This window comes from Leptidea sinapis, chromosome 24 (assembly GCF_905404315.1).
Source record: "Leptidea sinapis chromosome 24, ilLepSina1.1, whole genome shotgun sequence".
Classification (NCBI taxonomy): domain Eukaryota; kingdom Metazoa; phylum Arthropoda; class Insecta; order Lepidoptera; family Pieridae; genus Leptidea; species Leptidea sinapis.
In genome coordinates this window covers 4531345-4552827 of record NC_066288.1, presented here as the reverse complement: position 1 = coordinate 4552827, position 21483 = coordinate 4531345, and the positions used below count along the sequence as shown (strand labels likewise).

The following is a 21483-nucleotide window of genomic DNA, read 5'->3' as shown; positions in this document are numbered from 1 at the left end:
ATTGAATCGACTGGAATTCTCAATAGGACGAAGTAACAAACAACGTTCAATAGTTACGCTTAGAACTATGACATGGAGATCCTAGAAGAGCAGATCAGTTGTTTCAACAAGTATTTATGTTAATGTAGTATATATACACACTTTTATATTGACACACTCTTACACAACTTATCTTGCCCCAAACTAAGCATAGCCTGTGCTATGGGTACAAGACAACGATATATTTAATACAATATACATACTTAAACTTACATTAAGGCGCGGTCATACCTCAATATCCACAAAAATTCGTATCTAAGAGAGTCGATTACAACATAACGCAATGAAAATATTCCGACGCAAAAAATACATTACAAAAAGAAGTACTTAAAGAAAAGATTGAACCGAATAGAATGTTTATATATAATTTGAAATTTCCAATAAAAAATTTGGAAGTCGCTTCCCAAAAATAAACTTTGGAGTTTAAAATTTCTGAATTTTCAGCGATAACAACATTCTTTTTTTAAAGAATTTAATAGAATTAGTATTTTTCTAAAACTTAAACCGAACAATTATTAAATTTAATATGTATATTTTGAATAAACAAAAGAAAACCAGTAAAATAAATGCCCATTTGCAGCTTAGACTCATGATCAACACAAAAATTGTACTATTGGTTGTAGCGTTTACAATCCAAGTCAGTCCGCGCCTTAATACAAATAAACATCCATGACTCGGAAACAAACATCCATATTCATTATATAAATGATTGCACCTACCGAAATTCGAACCCGCGCCCTCGAGCTTAGTAGTAAGGGTCACTAAGCATTCGGCTATTCGGTCGTCGGTATTATAAATAACCATTTAACCACCATAACCGGTAGTATAAATAACCATTTGCTTTAAAAAAAAGGTAAGCATGATCGATTACAGAAATAAATTGCAACAGGATCTTGGGAATTTCCAATTAAAAACTTCCCTAAAAAGTTGTCGAGCGCTTTGTTGATGGCTTGGGCACGAGTAATAATCATCCATTATCGAGTGGAGCCTCACGCTCGTCGATCGACGTCAAAAGCAAGAAAAACACTTTCAAGAAATCGGTAGATTTGCTTATCACTTACTTTTTCACCAATATCTTTCCGGATTTGTCGGCCTTCAACACTATCTTCGTGTGCAATTTCTCCAAGAACTTGATTGTGGGATTGTTGTACTGGTTGAGGTTGTACGCTAACGCGAACAGCTCGTCGGTCCACATCTGCGAATATTACATAACATTAGTCAAATTAATAAGCAAACTATACTCTCTTTACACTAGTGATGTGCTGAGAGTCGCTGCTTTGGTGGATCGATTCGACTCGAGTCGATTTATACGGTATTCGAATCATGACTTGAAGCTGTTCGAGCCCAGTACTCGAGTTTTTTTCGAGATATTCGAGTCCACTACCAATTTTATAACAACAAGGAAAATAATGGAAATGAAGTTAAAACAACACGTACGTTGCATATAAGGACACAACGTTAATACATCAAACATTTAAAAAAAATATATTTTTAAACATTACAAAAAAACATAACACATTCTTAGGTGGTTATTCTAGGGACCAGAAATGAGACCTTCATGGCAGAAATAGGTGCCGTTGTGGTACCCATAATCTAGCCATCTGGCTTCCTGTGCAAAGGAGCCTCCCACTGGTAAAGTGCAGTAATTGCAGTAGCAAGTGACACGATTTCTTTGAAGCGTCCGCGTCGGTAGCGTAGACACTCACCTTCAATAGAGATACAGGTTCGATTCCCGTCCGCCACGTACCTTTGTGTTTTGAGTTTTTGCATTCACATCTACCGTTCAAATGAATGCTTCATAAGTTCTGTAACTCTATTATGATGGTGTTTGGTTTAGTTATATTGACCAGGTTACAAATAAAAGCTCCGTAGAGTCAGCACATGGCAACAAAGATCAGTTTTATGCATTAACTTATAAATCTAAGGCCATGTTACACAATGTACAATAATAGTTATGAATAGGCTACTTGCGACTCATCCATTGAATAAAGACATCGTTTACGTATCACAAATGTATAAATAGTGTTAACCAGGACATATAATTATTCGAAGGATCTAGGTAGCACATAGTGTATTTATGTGCCGGGTATGTTATGACCTTATTATGACTTATGAAATGGTCGTGACCATTGATTAGATGACATTCCCAAATTTCGTTAAACGATAGGGCAAAACAATTATGTGATGATTGATTTTATTGTTAAAATAGTTGCAGAAGTGTTATTTAGATCTGATATACAAAATAAAATATATACAATATACAATAGAAAAGTGTAAATATGAAAAAAATGCAATAAACAGTACGTATCCAAATGTTTTGAGTTTTCTCTAGTGTTAATTCCGCCAATATTTGTCTTTACACAATTCGACACGTGTTTCGCCTCTACAGGATCCTCAGGAGATGTTCTCTCGCCAAACTCTAGTAAGAGACTCAGACTTACGGCCGTTCACAATATACTATCTACAGATAGAGATAAATTACTACCGTCAGTAATTAGCTGTCAATAATCTGAAGCTTACCCAATATATCCGATGTCATTATATTGGGATGCGTGGATTGCAATTTCCATACAAACGTCCTCCCATTGACAGACAGCAGGTACGGATAAGGTGAGTTACCGTCGATATGTTTATTGGGACAGAAAAGTCAACGATAGTTACGATTTTTATCTCAAATAGGCCACAACCGAGGATAGACTGAATATTGAGACCGCCTGTTAGTCTATCGGAGACGTGTCGAATTGTTTAAAGACAAATATTGGCGGAATTAACACACAAGAAAACTGAAAACATTTGGATGATTATGGATTTCCGCAAAGTAACGCCTACTGCAATAAATTTTCAGAAACAGTACGTACTAGAAGCGGTTTTAAAATATTTTCATTTCGCCAAACGGAACTATATAATGCGAATGAATGTGAATGTAAATAAACAGAATGGTGCAGTGATTGTGAAACACCGTCTGTGTTACTCAGAACATTTATTTATCTGGCCTGTGACAATTGGCTTCTTTACTTAAAGCTCATAATGTACCTATCGTCTCTATATTAATTCATCGAAGGTTGCGTTAATATTCGACTGTTATTGGTGACTATAGTCTTCAAGATCTTAACGACATTACAACAAAGATTTCGCAATCTTTTACAATCAGTTTTACAACTTCAAGCTCTCCAATTAACAAATGCAAAATTAACTGCCTTTTTCAAAGTATTCCAAAAGAGAAATAAACAGTACAGTTTCAGAAGAACTTCCTTGTGCGGTTTTCCCAGGACGATACGACCTCCTCTGGTGTTGCAAGAGAATATGGGCGGTGGTGATCACAAAGTACGCTCGTTTGTCCTCCTATTTCATAAAAAAAAACGTCAGATATATAGCTGGATGATTCAGGAGCATGTTAACATTAGAACATCATGGTGGGTTTCATTCTAACGCCGTTGCTGAATCGTATAGCTAAGAATCGATACATAACACTCATCAGTGTTTAAATTACCAAGTGGTATATTCATTTGTTCGTCACAGACGAAGAAGTTTCGCTCTGAGCCTCGAAAGTCTACTCTCATATAATCATATACATCAGTCGTATGAATATATTTCGCTATCGCCGACGTTCCCCAAGAAAATGAATTTAAGGAAAATTTTAAGATTTTTTTTCTTTGTTTCAGTATTTATGGCAAGACACCTGCCTAGTCCTGCCATAAATATTAAATGAACTAGAATATACGGGAAAGTGACAAAAGCAAACTCTTAACAAAAGCATAAAACGAAACTTTTCATTTTGAAACATAATCGAACTTAGCGAAGGAACGTCAGAAGAAAAATTTTCAGAACAACTTTTAAGTAACAAGAATACTTAACTTTAGAACAAACTTTGCACCAGGCGCTGTGCCTGTAAGTGCTGTTGGTAAATTTTAGACCCAATGCAAACGGAATAGTACGCAAGTTCTTCATATATTTAAAATACATACTTTTTGAATGGAGTATTTGAAGTGCAGGCTATTTTACTAATTGAACAACAAACGCGTCAGTAGGACACGGGAGCGTGCATTTAGCAATGGATCTAATTAGTCGTAGTTGAGCTTTGGAATATGCACAGTTGGATTACCGAAGGTATCTGGTATCTAGCGTAAGGAAAAATTTTATGAGTGGGTGTTCAATAGAATTTTGGTTATAAAAAAACGGAAACAAATGAAACTAAATTTACTTTAATACTAATGCTATATTTATTTAGGTTTATAACGAGGTAGGCAGTGCCTATTTGCCTATATACACGACCCTGGTAACACAATAGGATGTCTCTCACCACGGTGCAAAGTGCCATGGTTTACTCCTCTCCTCGTCGTTTGTACGTTTATCCAACGCTTTGCAAAGTTGGGAACGCTCTTATGGGTCCCCTGGAGTCACAAGAGAGTGTGGGCCATGATGATCACTTACCATCAGGTGACAGGAGTACGCTCGCTTGTCCATCTCATCCAAAAAAAATGTATTATTTGTGCTTGGTAAGAAACCAAAAATGAAGTGTTGAAAAAGCAATAAAAGAAAAAAGTTAAAAATATATTCTATCAACGAGAAGATGTTTATTTTACCTAATACAAAGAAAATTTATTATGTACGCAGTTATAACCACTTTACTGTTTGTTAGCGAAAATTATCCGATTATCTACTTAGTGTCGTCACAAGGAAATTTATTGTACACATTCTTCGCTAAATCGCAAAAATGTGAATCTTGTTACAGAAAGATAATCTCGCGGCAGCATAGGACTAGATTATGATTGTCTTTAGCAAATACTTATGTAAGTCCAATATAATATTACTGGCAATAACAATATTTTAAAGCAAACAAGAATGAACAGTTTGTACCAACAACATATTTAAAGATAATCGTAGCCGTACTAACCTAGCATATCACTCCTGCATCAATCGTATTTGTCGCCAATTTAATACAGTTTCTCAAAATAATCAGCAACTCAATTTATTTAATTCCACATCAACCTGCTTTCGTAATAATGTCAATGACTTCCTGCGTAAGGGAGCTAATTTGTAGAAATTACTATTATTTTTGTTACACTACTTTAAATAATCTGTATGTCTCTAAATCTTTTGTACATGCCAGTTATTGATATTTTTGCTATGTGTCTTTTCGTTTTAAGTCTCCTTGTTGATATTTTTACATTTGTGCATTAATATTGTTGGTTTGTCGAATAAAGTAAAATAAAATAAATAAATGAATGCTGGCACTGTCTTACGCCGTTTTTTCTATTTCAGAGCGCAATTGTTTCCGAACCGATTGAGTGACAATCTAAAAAATATTAAAAAATATTCTTTTTGTTTTAGAGCATTAATTAATTGTAAAGAATATTTAAAAAATAAATGATTTTTAGAGCATTAATATGTTGTTTGATGTTTTTTCTTCCAAGCCCTGTATACTATTTATCACACGAACCAGCGCCCGCTCATCTGTGTCGGTTCACCGACTTGCTTGCATTGCGAATGTACGTATTAGGTAGTGTATCGGGATGTGTATCAATGGAAAGCGCCAAGCTTTGGTAACACCACCAGAAACGAGAAGAATCATGCGGGAAACCAAAATCCATCAGAGCGACATGGACAAAATCGATCGAACATTTGTCGCTCCTATTATTCCCCACGTCAAACTATAGTAAGTACATCAACAAACCTAATCCAATCAGTCCTCAGGCAAACTTTATCTGAGAACAGTTAGCACCTTCTATCTGGCGCTGCAGAGAGAGTTACACTCGATCAATAAAACAAAATAAAATAAATAAAATAAAATGTATTCACATTTAAATAGAATACCTATTAAAGGATTAAAACGCGTGTAATAAATAGACACTGTATTGTTACAGTACGTTTTTGCGTAAAACTTACATTAATTGTAATACTCCCGTTAATCAGAGAAGTTCAAATCTTACAACAGAAATTTTTCAACAAAATTGGACGGGCTTCGTAAAATCCACACTGAATTTTTAATAAGTTTGCAATGAAAGGTAAGCCGGCATAAAAACTTAATTGGCAGCCCTGGCATTCATTTGAAATATAAATGTCCAAAAAAACTCAAAACATATCATATTTATACGCGGGACTAACTTGAACTTAAACTAATAACCTTTCATCAGATAAAGCGGATAATTTAGAGGATAAAATAATTCAAGAAGGATCACTCCAGCTCAGTAACCAAAAAATATTTAAGATCTTGAAAGAAAACCAAAAAAAAATGAAGCAGTTTGTTTCAGACTCATTGTAAATGTCCATCGCTTCAACGAGCTCCATTAGTAAAGTGGAAGAGGTGGTGATGTATATCCTGCTTTATAGTTTTTATAGGTACCATGGAGCATGGTGAGTAATAATATTATTTAAACAAACAAAGGACGAAACACGCATATTTTGTATACCGCATTTTTTTTATGAAATAGGAGGACAAACGAGCGTACGGGTCACCTGGTGTTAAGTGATCACCGCCGCCCACATTCTCTTGCAAAACCAGAGGAATCACAAGAGCGTTGCCGGCCTTTAAGGAAGGTGTACGCGCTTTTTTTCTTGAGAAGGTGGAATAATGCATAAGGCAAATAAACTAAGTGATAATACCTTTTAAAAATATATTTCTAAAAAGGTTCACTATACCTTGCGTATGGACTGAGAACCAACCCCAACATTATAAAGCCGCCGCGGGCAGCAAATTGCATTACAAATAAATGCAAATTGAAATTTCAAAATATCAAAATTTTATTAAAAAAAAACTTAATTAGGGACGAGACGAGCAGGACGTTCAGCCGATGGTAATAGATACGCTCTGTCCATAACAATGCAGTGCCGCTCAGGATTCTAAGAAAACCCAAAAATTCTAAGCGGCACTACAATTCCGCTTGTCACCTCAACATAAGATGCTAAGTCTCATTTGCCCAGTAATATCACTGGCTTCGGCGCTCGTCAGACCGAAACACAATAATACTTACATTACTGCTTCACGGCAGAAATAGGCACCGTTGTGGTACCCATAATCTAGGCTGCATCCTATGCAAAGGTGCCTCCAACTGGTGAACTATTGAGTACTTTTGAAAAACCTAAATGTAGGTTTAGTTTATGTTGTCTATTCTTAGAAATGTCACTGTCATTTTAAAAATACAATTACAGCTCATTAATAATAATTAATCGCCAAACTCAATGGTTAATAGCCCGAGAGTTAGGGGACCAAAAAGGTAAACATCTTTAATAATTTGTGCACGAACCCCACTCAGCTTATATCCGTTGCCCGACCGCAATTACACAGATGTTCATTCCATAACATATTAGCGGGGTTGGTACACGGGTGATGTAACACATCCCAGATATTTACCCGACGTCTCCATTATTATAGAATGTGCATCACGGTCGTCCACCGGATCTTGTCTTGAATGTGGGACACGCCTTGTGCGGTAGCAGGTTACTATATTACGTGTCGGATTTGAGGGATTCATGTTCAAATGTATTTAGGTAAATCAAGAAGATTGTGTTTGTAATGGATATTTTATATACGTTTTCGAAATACGTTACAACCAAGTTTGGAGGGCCATTTCTTTATATAAGTGATCAAGAATTGATTTCTTAAAAGACAACAAAGAGTCATAGGTAAAAGCAAATGAGGCCTTGTCTACATACAAAAAATTAATGAATACAAAAACAACGAAAGCCAGGACACAGTATCCTCTCTCTTTGATTCGAAACGCTACACATTCTCTTTCGTCTCTTTCACAGTCGTTCAGTTCGTCATATGTGGGCCCACCTAACATTGAGATTCTTACTAATTGTTAAGGTTTCGTGCCTTCGTTTTCCACCTGTCCTTCAAGACATCTTTTCTCAGGAATGCATGAAGGTGACAAGATGAATAAACATTAAATAGTCTGACATCAACCAATTAATACACGTTTATTTAAGCATAATTTTATAAAACTTACTATTTCTTATTGTATAACAAATTTTTGCAGCGAGCCCCCTTAGCGCCCTAGGTAGTATGCGAAGAGTCGTAACGGGTTTCTTCTTTTCTCGCGATATTTTTTTGTTTCGTTATAGGATTCTGCAATTTCTTGTTTTAATAGCCTTTTTGGTTTTAACAGAAGGCGGTCGAACCGACCTTTTATAGTCGTAGATGGAGGATGTGTTAGTATATATATCGATAGAAATATATGTCTGAATATACGAATGAAATCTAGCGTTTCAAGTGTCTTTAAAATAACCGTCGACTACATACCCACTTTGTGCAAGGCAATTACTGAAATTCTCTTTTCTTTAAAACCCGAGTGAGTGTCACACTTTTTGAATTGCAGAAACCTTTTAAGTATATATGATATACTTTCAAAATAAAATGGACACGAAAAGTCATATTCTTTTAACAAAACTCTCAATCTTTAAACATCAAAATAATCCTTTTCGAATGAAAATTTTATCATTTTCTTTATACCTGTTTTTGAAGAAACTAAGAAACCTAAAAATATATTCATCTATACAACCTTAATAATATTATTATTTTTCCTACTGTGAATCTGTTTTAATAACATTTAGCTGGACTTTAAGTATTTATAGTAGGGGTCGTATTTGTAGCAGAATAGTGATTTGCCCAAATATTATTTACTATCTACTTGTCCATCAGATATGTCGGTAGTCTTTTTACACGCTTCATCTGTATGTATATTTCTTTGTAACCGACTCATTTGGGCGCGATTTTGACCCACTTTAAATGGCCAGATTACGTTCAAACTTCGTAGATTTATCGAGAATTAGATGCAGGAATTGTCTTTAATTTTGAATTTCAACCATTACCTATAGCCGATTTATCAAATACTCCCACCCGCTTCGCTGGGCGAATGTTAAAAGGAAGGCACGTTGGAATTCGAAAAATAAGAAGCCATACCATCTAGGATAAATTTCGCATCGTGCGCTTTGCATTTACTGGTTTTCTTAAACTATTATATAATATTATTAGTGATTCACAAACACATTCCCAAAATGCTCTTCTAGTGAATGCGAAATAAAACAATCCATACATCACAGAGATCGATATATTACCAAACCAAATATTTGAACCATACAAAATTTATGCAAATATTGTTTGTGCGATTTCAATTACAACTAGCGCCATCTCTTATCGACTAGCAAGCAAAAAGATCAATACAAATAAAAACTTAACTTATTAAATCTGAACAATTAGTCTTATGAATGATGTGCCGGGTTTCTTTTTCATTATGTTCCTTGCAAGTTGGTTTGGGTGATTTTGCATAAGCTTCTGATAAGTTTGTAGTGAGTACGCTACTTCCGTATGTTTTTATATAGAATTCTCGATTTTTTTTTTTTGCTTTTAATGTACCATGTAGCAGTTGTTAGTTATAATATTATTTAGTTAAACAAAGGCCAGAACACGCGTTATTTTGAATATCGCAATTAGGAAATATAAAGTGAATTTCCCTATAGGATCAATTTAAATCTGGCATTTAAATTTTTTTATGACACTTTCTGTCTTTTCTATAAGCTATACTTTCCACTAATAAAAATTAAATTGAGAAATAACAGCAATAAGTGGATAACAAAGGGATTAAGAGTAAGTTGCAGTACTAAGCGAAATTTACGATACCGTTATTACCAAATTAATTCGGATATAAATAAATCTCATTATTTAAAATACTCCAAAATTTTGCGTAATTGTATACACAATATAAATGTAAATCAACTTGGAAAATTATAAAAAACCAGTAAAATTCTCAGAGTAGACGTACCGAAATTGATTCACTTACACCCAAACAGCTACATCTTTCAATGACTACTTCAATAATATTGGTATACTCAATGCAATCAACTGTACGAATGCGGTGAAATGTGAACAAGACTACTTATAATTAGATTGAAGCAAGTATACTATCCCTTTTGCCACTCCTCACCGGCCAAGCCCTTGCAAGCCTTTACTGAATGACTCGAACGTCACAAGCCAGTTTCTTAATTAAAATTCCAATAAACTTGTAACGTTACACAATAGCAAACTTTCGTACAATGCTAAACATTATCTTGTTTTACACTACAGACAAATACAAGTTAAGAATACTTTTAGTATCAGTTTGATGCTTAAACTTACAAAATATACACATCGAATTTCGAACCTATTAATTAAAAAAAAATCCGAATATTTCTATGAACGGAATACCAAAACCGTACATGCACGGCATCTTATCATATAGCCAGGCACATGATAATCGACGCTCAGGTAAAGTTTAAATTTTTGGGGCCAGGAAGACAGTGACTTGACAAAAATGGTTTGGGCTGGTAAATTGGGCATCTGACCAGAATTTACCTTATTTGTGCCAATAGACAATAGCGGCATAAGTCCACATTTTGATTTAAATAATATTTCATAAGAAATGTATCGAATTTTGTTAAAGACTTGTTTTTTTTATAATTAGAAAAGAAATAATTAAAACAAAATGTATAAAACTGATGACACTTTTATGTTAAATTAAGAGGCAGATTGAATCTCCCAACGTCCGAATTATTTAGAGAACCTAATGGCCTTAAAGATAAAAATCATTTTTTCTGTTACCGGTTAATGTTAAGTCACCTGATGTTAAGTGATCACCGCCGCCTACATTAAATCACAGGAGCGTTGCCGGCCTTTAAGGAAGGTGTACGCGCTATTTTTTGAAGGTACCCATGTCGTATCGTCCTGGAAACACCGGACAAGGAAGCACATTCCACAGCTTTGTAGAACGTGGAGGAAAGTTTCTTGAAAACCGCACTGTGGAGGAACGACACACAAATTGGTCACGCATTGTCGGGTCGTCTATACGCTAGTATACTCTAAATCTATTGTTACGACCGTGACAAATGAAAGTCCGTAATAGATATCTACCTCATTCCCAGTGAGTCTGAAAATCCATCTGAAAATCTAAAACACAGCCTGTGTTTTAGATATTGTACAAAATATTAAATTAATCATTAAGATTTTCTACCGGCAGATATTCAGCGTGGCTTAAACGTGATTTATTGTAAGAATAAATTGTTAATACCCTCAGTCTGGAATATTTTTGTTATGAGGATAAAAACTTTGACTTCATTCTATATTGAAAAATGTTGAAGTTAATTGAAGAGTGCAGTAAACTTAATCTAAACTTTGAATTACATCATCAATTTAAATTTGCCTCGTTCAAAGTTTGTGACTCTCGTCTTATATCTTGAATTTTAATTTAGTTTACTTTCAAGAAAGTAAAGGGCTTTTAAATGAATTTAAGTTTTAAACAATTAAAAACTATATGACCTTAATCCTTATGAATGGTCTCCGCTGCGCTTTGACCTACCGCAGGCGTAGTCGCAAAATGCGGCAACTAATACTACGCCCAAGTGGGCGTACTCGAGCCAGTCTCGAACAATGAGTGACGTTGACGTGCCACATGTCCTGTTAAACTTTGCTAATAATTGAGAGTAAAATGCCGGGTAGCGTAGTAAGACTGAAAAAATATTACTACAAGAAAACAAAATTTGAACCATACCGGGTTCGAATCCCGGTAGGTGCAATCATTTATATGATGAATATGAATGTTTGTTTACGAGTCATAGATGTCTATTTGTATTAATCTTATATCTTTAAACGAGCAATTCTTGTATATATATATAATCTGAATCTCGGAAACGGCTCCAACGATTTTCATAAAATTTAGTATGCAGGGGATTTCGGGGGTGATAAATCGATCTAGCTAGGTTTCAATTTAAAAAAAATGGTTTTATCCATGTTTGAATGAGAAACAGCTACAATAACATTAGAATACAAAGGTAAATTTCGCCACTATATACAAGACTATTATAGCTCAGATGGGACATTGGGTGATCCGGAAAGCAGAAGACCCTGGTTCGAATCCAGAAGTCCTATTAGTTTTTTTTTGTTCAAGTTTTGTACATTCTTAAAAATCCGAGCAAGGCTCGGTCGTCCGGATATTGTATATTTAAGTAAGTACATTGTTTTACATATATCTTTGTCTTGTACCCATAGTGCAGGCTATGCCTAGTTAAGGGCAAGATAATTTGTGTAAGAGTGTGCCAATATTATTATTATAAGTTATTTTAAGTCTAGATGATTACACTTTTATAATAAAGTCCCAGTCGCTGATCAGGCATTATCTATAAATAAATTCAAATGTTTTATTAAAAAATGGCTCTGTCGTAAATTCTACTACTCCACAGCTGAATACCTAAGTGATCGGACAGCCTGGGACTAGATTATTCAAATTCAATTATTTAAATATTTGTATTCAAAATCACTTATTGAACGTCACAAACTCCCATCCATTCAAAATAAACTGCCTCGACCCTGAGAAGAACAGGCGCAAGAAACTCTCAAGCTTTTATTTATAAAAATATGGATAACAGTGTACCTCATATCGTACAATAAACATTTATAATTAAAGATGATTTTTTATAGCAATAACAATGACAATACAATATTGCATATATTATTACGTAGAGCGCAAAAATGAATGCTGGGAGAGTGCGCCTGAGAGTTTCCTGCGCCGTTTCTTCTCTCTCAGAGAGGCATTTGTTTACGAAGCGGGTGGTAAAGTTAGAAGTGACTACAAAAAGTCTGTGTGTACTTAAGTATGCACGCAAGAACTTACACTTCTTTGGCGTAACAAAGCAAAAATCCCTAAAATTATTTATTCGTCGTGCAATTCTACGTTCGTAGAGAGAACAATATTGTAAAAATCTTGTAAAGATGGCTTTGACAATTAATTATTAAATAACGAATACGGCTCTACGGGCTTAAACCCTTTGCCTATCCTAATAATGGACAAAGAAACCAAAAAAAAATAACGAATGTCGCAATCGTCAGAAAATCTTAGGAACCAACTTCACCCTGTTACTTTAGTGTTACAGTGAAGCGCGCGCATCTTAATACTTCACTCTCACCATTTTTTCATAACCCGCCTAAAGATGTATAACTTAAAAATAATTCTAAAGCAATCAATTTCGAGAAAGTAATTAATGTCTTTTACGATATTTTAAATCACCTACACGTTTCTTACTCATAAACCATCATGTGAATGAAGTGCCCACACTTCATTAACCTATCTGGTCAATACTAACTCATATTAATGGCTATCCTTATATAAAATGTAGGTCATATAAAATGTATAATGTAGGCTCTGTTACACTATATTAACTCTCCCTGGTCAAAGTCAAAGTCAAAATATTTTATTGACATATTTTCAAAACAATGCAAACCAGTGAAACAACACAAGGCTGAAACATATAATCCATAAAAAACAACTATAATACTATTTAATTCCATATTATAATATCGTTTACGTAATCTCCAATACTGTAATAAGCCTTCGACATAAGTCTGTGTTTAATAAAATATTTAAATTTATTTATTGATAATTCAGATACACTTATTGGTAATTTATTGTAAAACTAACTGACTCGGCAAACGTTGTTTTGCCATATAAAGTATAATTCACGCGATAGTTTTATAAAAAAGGCATAAAAAGGCATTTATTTTCTCAAAATTGATTCCTTTAGAATTCTTTTTGATGTCATTTCTTATACTACTAGATACTACTACCGCTTCGGAAACAAATGGCGCTCTGAGAGAGAAGAAGCGGCGCAAGAAACTCTCCAGCATTCTTTTTTTTTGCGCTCTTTTCAATAAAAGTATACAATATTGTACAGTTGCTATAAAATAATCACAATCTAGTCCCAGGCTGTCCGATCATTTAGATATTCAGCAGTGGAGTAATAGGATTTACGACAGAGCCATTTTTTTATAAAACATTTAAATTTATTTATAGACAATGCCTGAACAGTGGCTGGGACTTTATTGTAGAAGTGTATACATTTACCCTTAAAGCTATTATGTATCTTATGAAGCCTATAAAATATAATAGCCTATGTGTTATTCTGCTGTGTAAGCTATATTATTGTAAAGTTTCATCAAAATCCATTCAGTAGTTTTTGCGTTAAAGAAGTTCAAACATACATCCAGACATACAAACTTTCACATTTATGTATAACCTTAACGATGTTCTATGAAAATTATTCTATGTATGGAAATCTATCATCTTCTCTAATATATAAAATTCTCATGTCGCGGTGTTTGTAGTTAAACTCCTCCGAAACGGCTTGACCGATTCTCGTGAAATTTTGAGTGCATATTGGGTAGGTCTGAGAATCGGACAACATCTATTTTTCATCCCCTTAAATGTAGAGGGTGGTCCACGCGAATTTCTTTTTGTTTTTTTTTTGACATTTTTTTTTTTTAAATTTGTTTGATTATGAGTCAGAATTAAAAAATACATACAACATCAAATTTTCACCCATCTACGATCAACAGTTACTTTTGTATCGCGATTTAATATCAGCAATACAACGTTTGCTGGGTCAGCTAGTATATTATAAAATTCTTGTGTCCCGGTGTTTGTTACCAAACTCCTCCGAAACGGCTTAACCGTATTATATGAAATTTTGTGTGCATATCGGGTAGGTATGAGAATCGGCCAAGATCTATTTTTCATACCCTAAATGATAAGAGTGACACCCTATATATTTTTTTTTATTATTTTGACAAAAAAAAATATTTGTATATTTGTTCATGGTTACTAAAATAGGAAATTAAAAACTTTTGATTCGAATATATGTATATAGTAATAATATATCTACATTTTAATATTACATTTTATTTATCTAGACGCATTCGCGGTCTGCTCTACGTACATACATATATGCAAACACTATAGCTGCGTCTCGTAACGGTGTCGCGAGTCCAGAGATTTTATCACATCTAAAAATATGCTTACCGCGATAAAAGAAGTTTTCACTTCAATAATTGGCAGTTGTAGAGACTGCCAATAGAAGTGAGTACTAAGAACTTTTAATATTAGAATTTAAAATTACATAATGTTTCAAAACAATCAAATTATTAATTTCAAATTATCTCTCAAACAATGACACTATTCTAACAGTTTGTAGGCATTGGACTTTTCACTAAATCCATTCAATTTCACTTCAAGGTATACGTTCACAGCACTAATGTTCCACAATACGTCAGCTGTATAGCTTACAGATATACCGCTATTATAAGCATTTCGGTGACGCGAACTCACACGAGATTCCCACAGCCACTTTGTGGATTCAATTACCGGCTGCGGTTTTCCCGAACAGATACGACTTAGGGACCTTCAAGAAAAAAGCATACTCCCACCTTAAAGGCCGGCATTATTTACATTTACTTTTATGAATTACTCGTGTAAGACATCAACGACTATTTGACGTTTGAGTGTGTCTGTTGCATCATTTTACATTTTACATATTATATTGTAATTCGAAATGATTTGTATCCATGTACTTAAATGTAAATCTTGATATAAAAGAGTGGCAATGAGTTTCCTGCCACTACTTCTCATTAGCTCAACCCTTTACCAAGTAGCGGTAGATTCAATGAGATTTTCTTTTTTTTTACATTCATAAGTGTAATTTCCGTGAACCTACGTGAATAAACTGATTTTGATTTGATTTGATTAACACACCTGCTGTTGCGAACTGCTGTCCATGGGCGGTTGCCTCACCTCTCCACATTCCGTTGCCCCTTTTATATAAATAAAAAAAAAAAACCACTACGCATACTTGCGTAACCATATAGATAAATACTAAAACGGGTACATTTCTGTATTATGAGTAATGATGCTTACACGATAACCGATGCTTACAGAACACTCACTGTTATATCTAATTTATTAACACCGCCGATGTTATGGGTCCCCGACGACATCAAATTCTCAGAAAGGGTTCCGAGGCGCGGCCTCTGGTAATTTACGGCGGCGATCTTGTATTCATTACAGCTGGTTTTATATTGTCTGTTGGCGATAAAGATATACGCACCTTAATTAATGGCGGAGAAAATTTCGAGTATTAAATATGAATAAATCAAAGAAAGTTATTATTTTTTTATATTAAAACTGTCGGTTCGCCGGAAAACTCACTTACTACCAATACTAATGGCACCGGGCACGGTGGGTTTAAATCATGGACATTAAAAGTTAGACATAAGCACAGATATTGTCTGCCATGTTATCTGCCATATCTGATATGATATCATGGATGTATCAAATTTTTGTGATGATTTACGGTACGCAGACGTGGTCGCTAACTATGGCCTTATGAGAAATCTCAGAGGTCGCTCAAAGGGCAATGGAGAGGGCTATTGGAGTTTCCCTGCGGACAGATGGCCGTTGGGGCAGTAAAGTGCTCGATTGGCAACCACGTACTAATTATTAACTAATATTATAATTATTAAGAAATAATTTCACAATGAAACTAATATCTCAAACGCGAGTGTGATTTGTTTTTAAAGATTAATTACCGAATTGGGATACCTGTATAATGTATTATTCATTTGTGCCGGTTATGTGCGTCATAGACGAGGAAAGAGCTTATGTGATCATTTTAATATATCAACAAATTCTCTTTCCCCGAGACATAGAAATAAATCGATATTTTAAACTGTTTGGAACTATGCGAAATGTTAGAGATGTAGAAATAATTCGTGACAGATAGATTGAAGCGATCCCTCATTATACAACTGTTGCATTTAAGAAATAGTTTAGTACTGGGTTCCAGAGAAAGCCAGATAAAGAATACAGGCAGGAATGTTTCGCGGCAATTTTATTTCTCGCTGTATCTCTATCTGTAACAGACAGACGCATTCAACAGCTGTCTATCTGTCAGGAAATAATGTTAACGGGATATCGATATTGTCCCCATTTCAGTTGCAACTTGCAGTTTACATGGAGTTGAACGGCAGTACGGCCGACATTACGATCTCAGTTTGTGTTGTAAGTCACCGTTCATTTGTTTAAAGGACGGGGCGATGTGAAAACCTGATTTTCACAATTTAATTAATATAATAACGACAAGTAAGGTAGGTTAGAGTAATAAAACGTAGCTAAGGGAGGTTTGAAGTAAAATAAAAACTATACAGGGTGGCTGAGAAGTTGACGTCCAAAGCTAAAATTTGAAAGTCTCATGTGTATGTTCTACGATTTTGCGTAGTTTAGGAGATAATCATTTTTTTCCCCTTTTATCCGCTTTTTTCACCTAATTGTGGTTTAGGACTTTTTTCTTAATTTTTTGAACACTTTTAGTTAATTTTATTGTTTATAATTATTAACTACAATAACCACATAAGAAACTATAAATAGTTTAGACAATGCGGAACTAGTTTAGAATTGAGTCGTAAGTTCAAGATAACTGCTCCAGCTAAATTCATGAAATTGTTATCAAAAAAATATTAAATGGCCTATGGCTTCTAACAATTTTTAAAAACTTCCCAGTACATTGGCCAGTGAAATGAGAGAAATTCAAATTTTAGCTTTGGACGTCAACTTCTCGACCACCCAGTAAATCTCTTCGAATCTTCCAATTTATTGTCAAGTAAACCATTACTACAGAACTTACAGAACCATAACTATAACATATGACATAATGACAACTTTTTCCGTAAACAAAAAATTAAACATTTCTCAAAACCCTGTTCTTTATGCATTTTTATAATATACATAGGCACTTTAAGAAAAATTGCCGGTTTCAAGATGATTTCTAATGATTCTTCTGGGAAACTTATACCTCTTAGTAGCTGAAGAGTTTCCAAGGATGAATGACGCCTTCGATGTCTTCGTTTGTGACGATTCAAAAAGAAATTTAATTGTATTTTTATTACAAATATCTTATAACCCAAACCTACTATATCCTACATAAAAAATAAATGTTATCTAAATATTGTTAATTTGTATTTTATTAACTCTTCTTGAGTCGCCTTATTTTTTTTTTATGCTTGTATTTCAAAAAACAGATACGGGGCCGACCTTATCCGGGTTTTCCTAGTAGGTACAAAGTAGTTTATTTGTGATTAAATTTTCAAAATAAAACATATAATGCATGAGAGCTGGCTCATAAATTATATGATCTTGCTCCTGCTTTGGCGGGTTGCAATGTAAAAGGAACGGTGTTTGTTATAAAAAAAATGACTAATTTATAAGTAATAATAATTAACAATAGTCTTATATATCATTATAATTATATATAAATTACTCAGATAAAATTTGATCTGTTTGATCAAAGAGCCGACTACCCGAACTAGCGTTACTTAGCGGACCATGACGTCACAAAGTAAAATGCTCAACGCGCTAACAGGCATTTCTATCAAAAACACTATGTCCTTTTTAAATACTTTATTAAAACAATTAGGTACGTAAATAGCCATCATGGTTTTTATCATTCTTGCTGTTACCTTAAGCTATAAAACATTGTTAAGTGTCGCTTAAAAAATTCAAATTTTGTCTATTGACTTTAAGAACACTGACAAACAGACGGAGTGGACGGACACCGGAGCCTTAGGCTAGGGTTAATATGGATGCGAGTTCTGACGAGTTCTGACGGATTCGTCAGAAGAAACAAACGCCTGGTATCCAATGACAGTGTTTACACTGGCAACGACGAACGCGTCAGGTCATGCACGACGTCGTCAGAACCGCTCGAGCGTTGCCAGTGTAAACTCTGTCATTGGATACCAGGCGTTTGTTTCTTCTGACGAATCCGTCAGAACTCGCATCCATAGTAACTCTAGCCTTAGTAATAGGGTACCCTTACCTTAAAGTTGATACCCTAAGAGTGTGGAATCCTAAAAATCATCATTGAATGAACGTATAGCATTTGGAATTGAAAATCGATAACATTACCTACCTACGCGACACAGAACAACTCGCCCCGCAATACTAATAAGTAAAAACGGTTATTTTCCAACGAGGGTTCTCCAGGGTGGTTGTTATTGGAAAATATATAGTAATGACCGGGTGAATGTAAACGCTTACAACAATGTAACATACGGTCGTTATAATCTGTTAAAAGCAATGGAATGAACTTCCTTGTGCGGTGTTTCCGGGACGATACGACATGGGTACCTTCAAAAAAAGCGCGTACACCTTCCTTAAAAGCCGGCAACGCTCTTGTGATTCCTCTGGTGTTGCAAGAAATTGTGGGCGGCGGTGATCACTTAACAACAGATGACCCGTACGCACGTTTGTCCTCCTATTCCATAAAAAAAAAGCATTGAGCATCTTTTATAAAACGTATATCTATCTGAAGGCACGGTAATGTCCCGCCAAGTCGAGCAAAAACCAGCGTCAGGGCTGTACCATCCTTTTCTCGAAGCAGTTCAGGCCATTTTTAACCGACTTCAAAAAAAGTAGGAGGTTCTCAATTCGTCGGTATGTTTATTAACTCGAAACTTTCGACTAATATGCACTAAAAAGTTTAAAAATAATTGCGTATTTTTATACAATCTAATTAATTAATCTAATTCTAGTTACGATTATTGTAATTTTTGGAGTCGGTCATCCAAGATAGGTTTGTAACTACATACATAGTTATAGGTGAGATATGCTTGAGTCGAGAGCGGGTCGCGGCGGAAGGACACCGATTCCAAAAATAACAATAATCGTTACTAGAATTAGATTGTATAAAAATACGCAAGTATTTTTATACTTTTCAGTGCATATTTTATCTATTGTTTTTTTGTTAATTTTTTTTCAATCGCATTTAAAATATATATATATTGTTGACAGTGATAGAAGGACAGGGTGAAGACGTCTATAAAACGCAACGTCACCCTAGCTTTGACATTATCTCAGCGGATGCTCTTACTCCATAGGGAGTGCCGCTTGCTCGTCTTTCTCCCCAAGAGAAGGTCGACTTCGATGAAGGCTTAGAGGGCACCTGCTCAAAGCCAACCTCAGGTCGTGTTTAGTGGGTAGGCACCTTGGGGTGCCTATAGTGGGTTTTACGTGAGGTACCTTGGGGTGCCTGTAGTGGGTTTTACGTGAGTCTCACATAACCAACGTAGACTTAGGCTGCGTTGGTATGCATGAGCATTCACCACCTCCCTCCCGTCATTATCCCGGAGGGTAGCCCTTTCCCTTTGTTTGGGCGCAACAAGATGTTAGCTTGTTTGTGAATGTTTAGTTGGTGGCATTAAAATTTGTCAATTGTAATGAAAAAATCTCCATTTGATCGTATTTCCTAGAATATATTATATTACTTTATTGTGGATAAAACTAGAAGCCTGAATTTTCAGTAACCAAACAGGGATTGTATAAACACGCTATATTTAAAATTTCATTCAATATTGAACCAGACTTCAAATTAAATAGTAATTTAAGCATTATAATAAGCAGAAGTTTCGTAAAGTTGTAAAAAACCAAGTCTCACAAATCAGTTCTTCTACACTAAATAGTTGTGAGATCCATGCAATACTAAATGGGTAAATTTATAAAGGGATTATTACCCTTCTTAGGCACCCTCTGTCTTAAGTTATTACGCAACAAGCTAACCTAACAACATCTTACAGTGACCATATCAATATTGGAAGTATTTTATGTTTCAAATAAATTAATTGACTTGGTCATCGCACTAATGACCAAACAATCTTATTTAAAATAGCCTATTACTTGTGAGATACATTGTGTTTTAATAAAAAAAAAACACTGCTTTCATGTTTTAGTTATATTTTTGATAACATACATGCTACAAGATACATTTATTTTAGAGATAAATATAAACAACGACATGTTTGTAGATTAACTAACTAACACTAAAAAAACATACATTGTACTTATGTAACAGACGCCATAAAAACAGCCAGACCGGATTTGAATGCGGAATTCACTGAGGTATTGTAATGTAGCAAGCTCTCCGTGACATTCAATTTCGATTTACAAACAAAAAATTAAATTAACACGTTTCTAGGGTTCCATAGCCAAATGGCAAAAAACGGAACCCTTATAGATTCGTCAGGTCTGTCTGTCCGTCCGACCGTATGTCACAGCCACATATTTTCCAAAGTTATAAGAACTATGCTGTTGAAACCTTGGAAATAGATGAAGTCTGTGAACCGCATTAAGATTTTCACACAATTAAAGAACTGAAACACAAAATTTTTTTTTCATCAAACCTATACGCACGGGGCATCTATGGATAGGTCTTAATGATAATGAGGTATCTAATATAATATTTTACTAAACTGAATAAAGTATTCAGCACGAGAGACACTTCCAAAGTGGTCAAAATGTGTCGCTGCCCCTCCCCTGTAATTTCTAAAAAAAAATATAATGATAAAACTAAAAAAATATATAACACGTACATTACAATGCAAACTTCCATCGAACATTGGTATGAACGAGGTGTAGGTACTAACCCCCTTATTCATAATAGTCTGCTAACTTAAAGCATTGCTAATTCTCACTCTGTCTTCGTCTATTGACCTAAGTCAGAATGAGAAAAAACACTCCTTAGCGGCTGTTTTAAGTTAGCGGAATATTATGAATAAGGGGGTATGTAGTTTTATTTCCTAAATACACATCAAACATC

At 34.7% G+C, this 21483-nt stretch overlaps 1 protein-coding gene across 1 annotated transcript in view; it reads right to left on the bottom strand.

Annotated features, from left to right (window-relative positions):
* LOC126971555 (1-phosphatidylinositol 4,5-bisphosphate phosphodiesterase classes I and II) overlaps positions 1-21483 on the bottom strand; it is a 147604-nt gene that overhangs the window by 64245 nt on the left and 61876 nt on the right. Inside the window, exon 4 of the mRNA XM_050817853.1 lies at positions 1101-1234. Coding sequence (XP_050673810.1) covers positions 1101-1234 — 134 coding nt within the window. The remainder of the gene's footprint in view (positions 1-1100; positions 1235-21483) is intronic.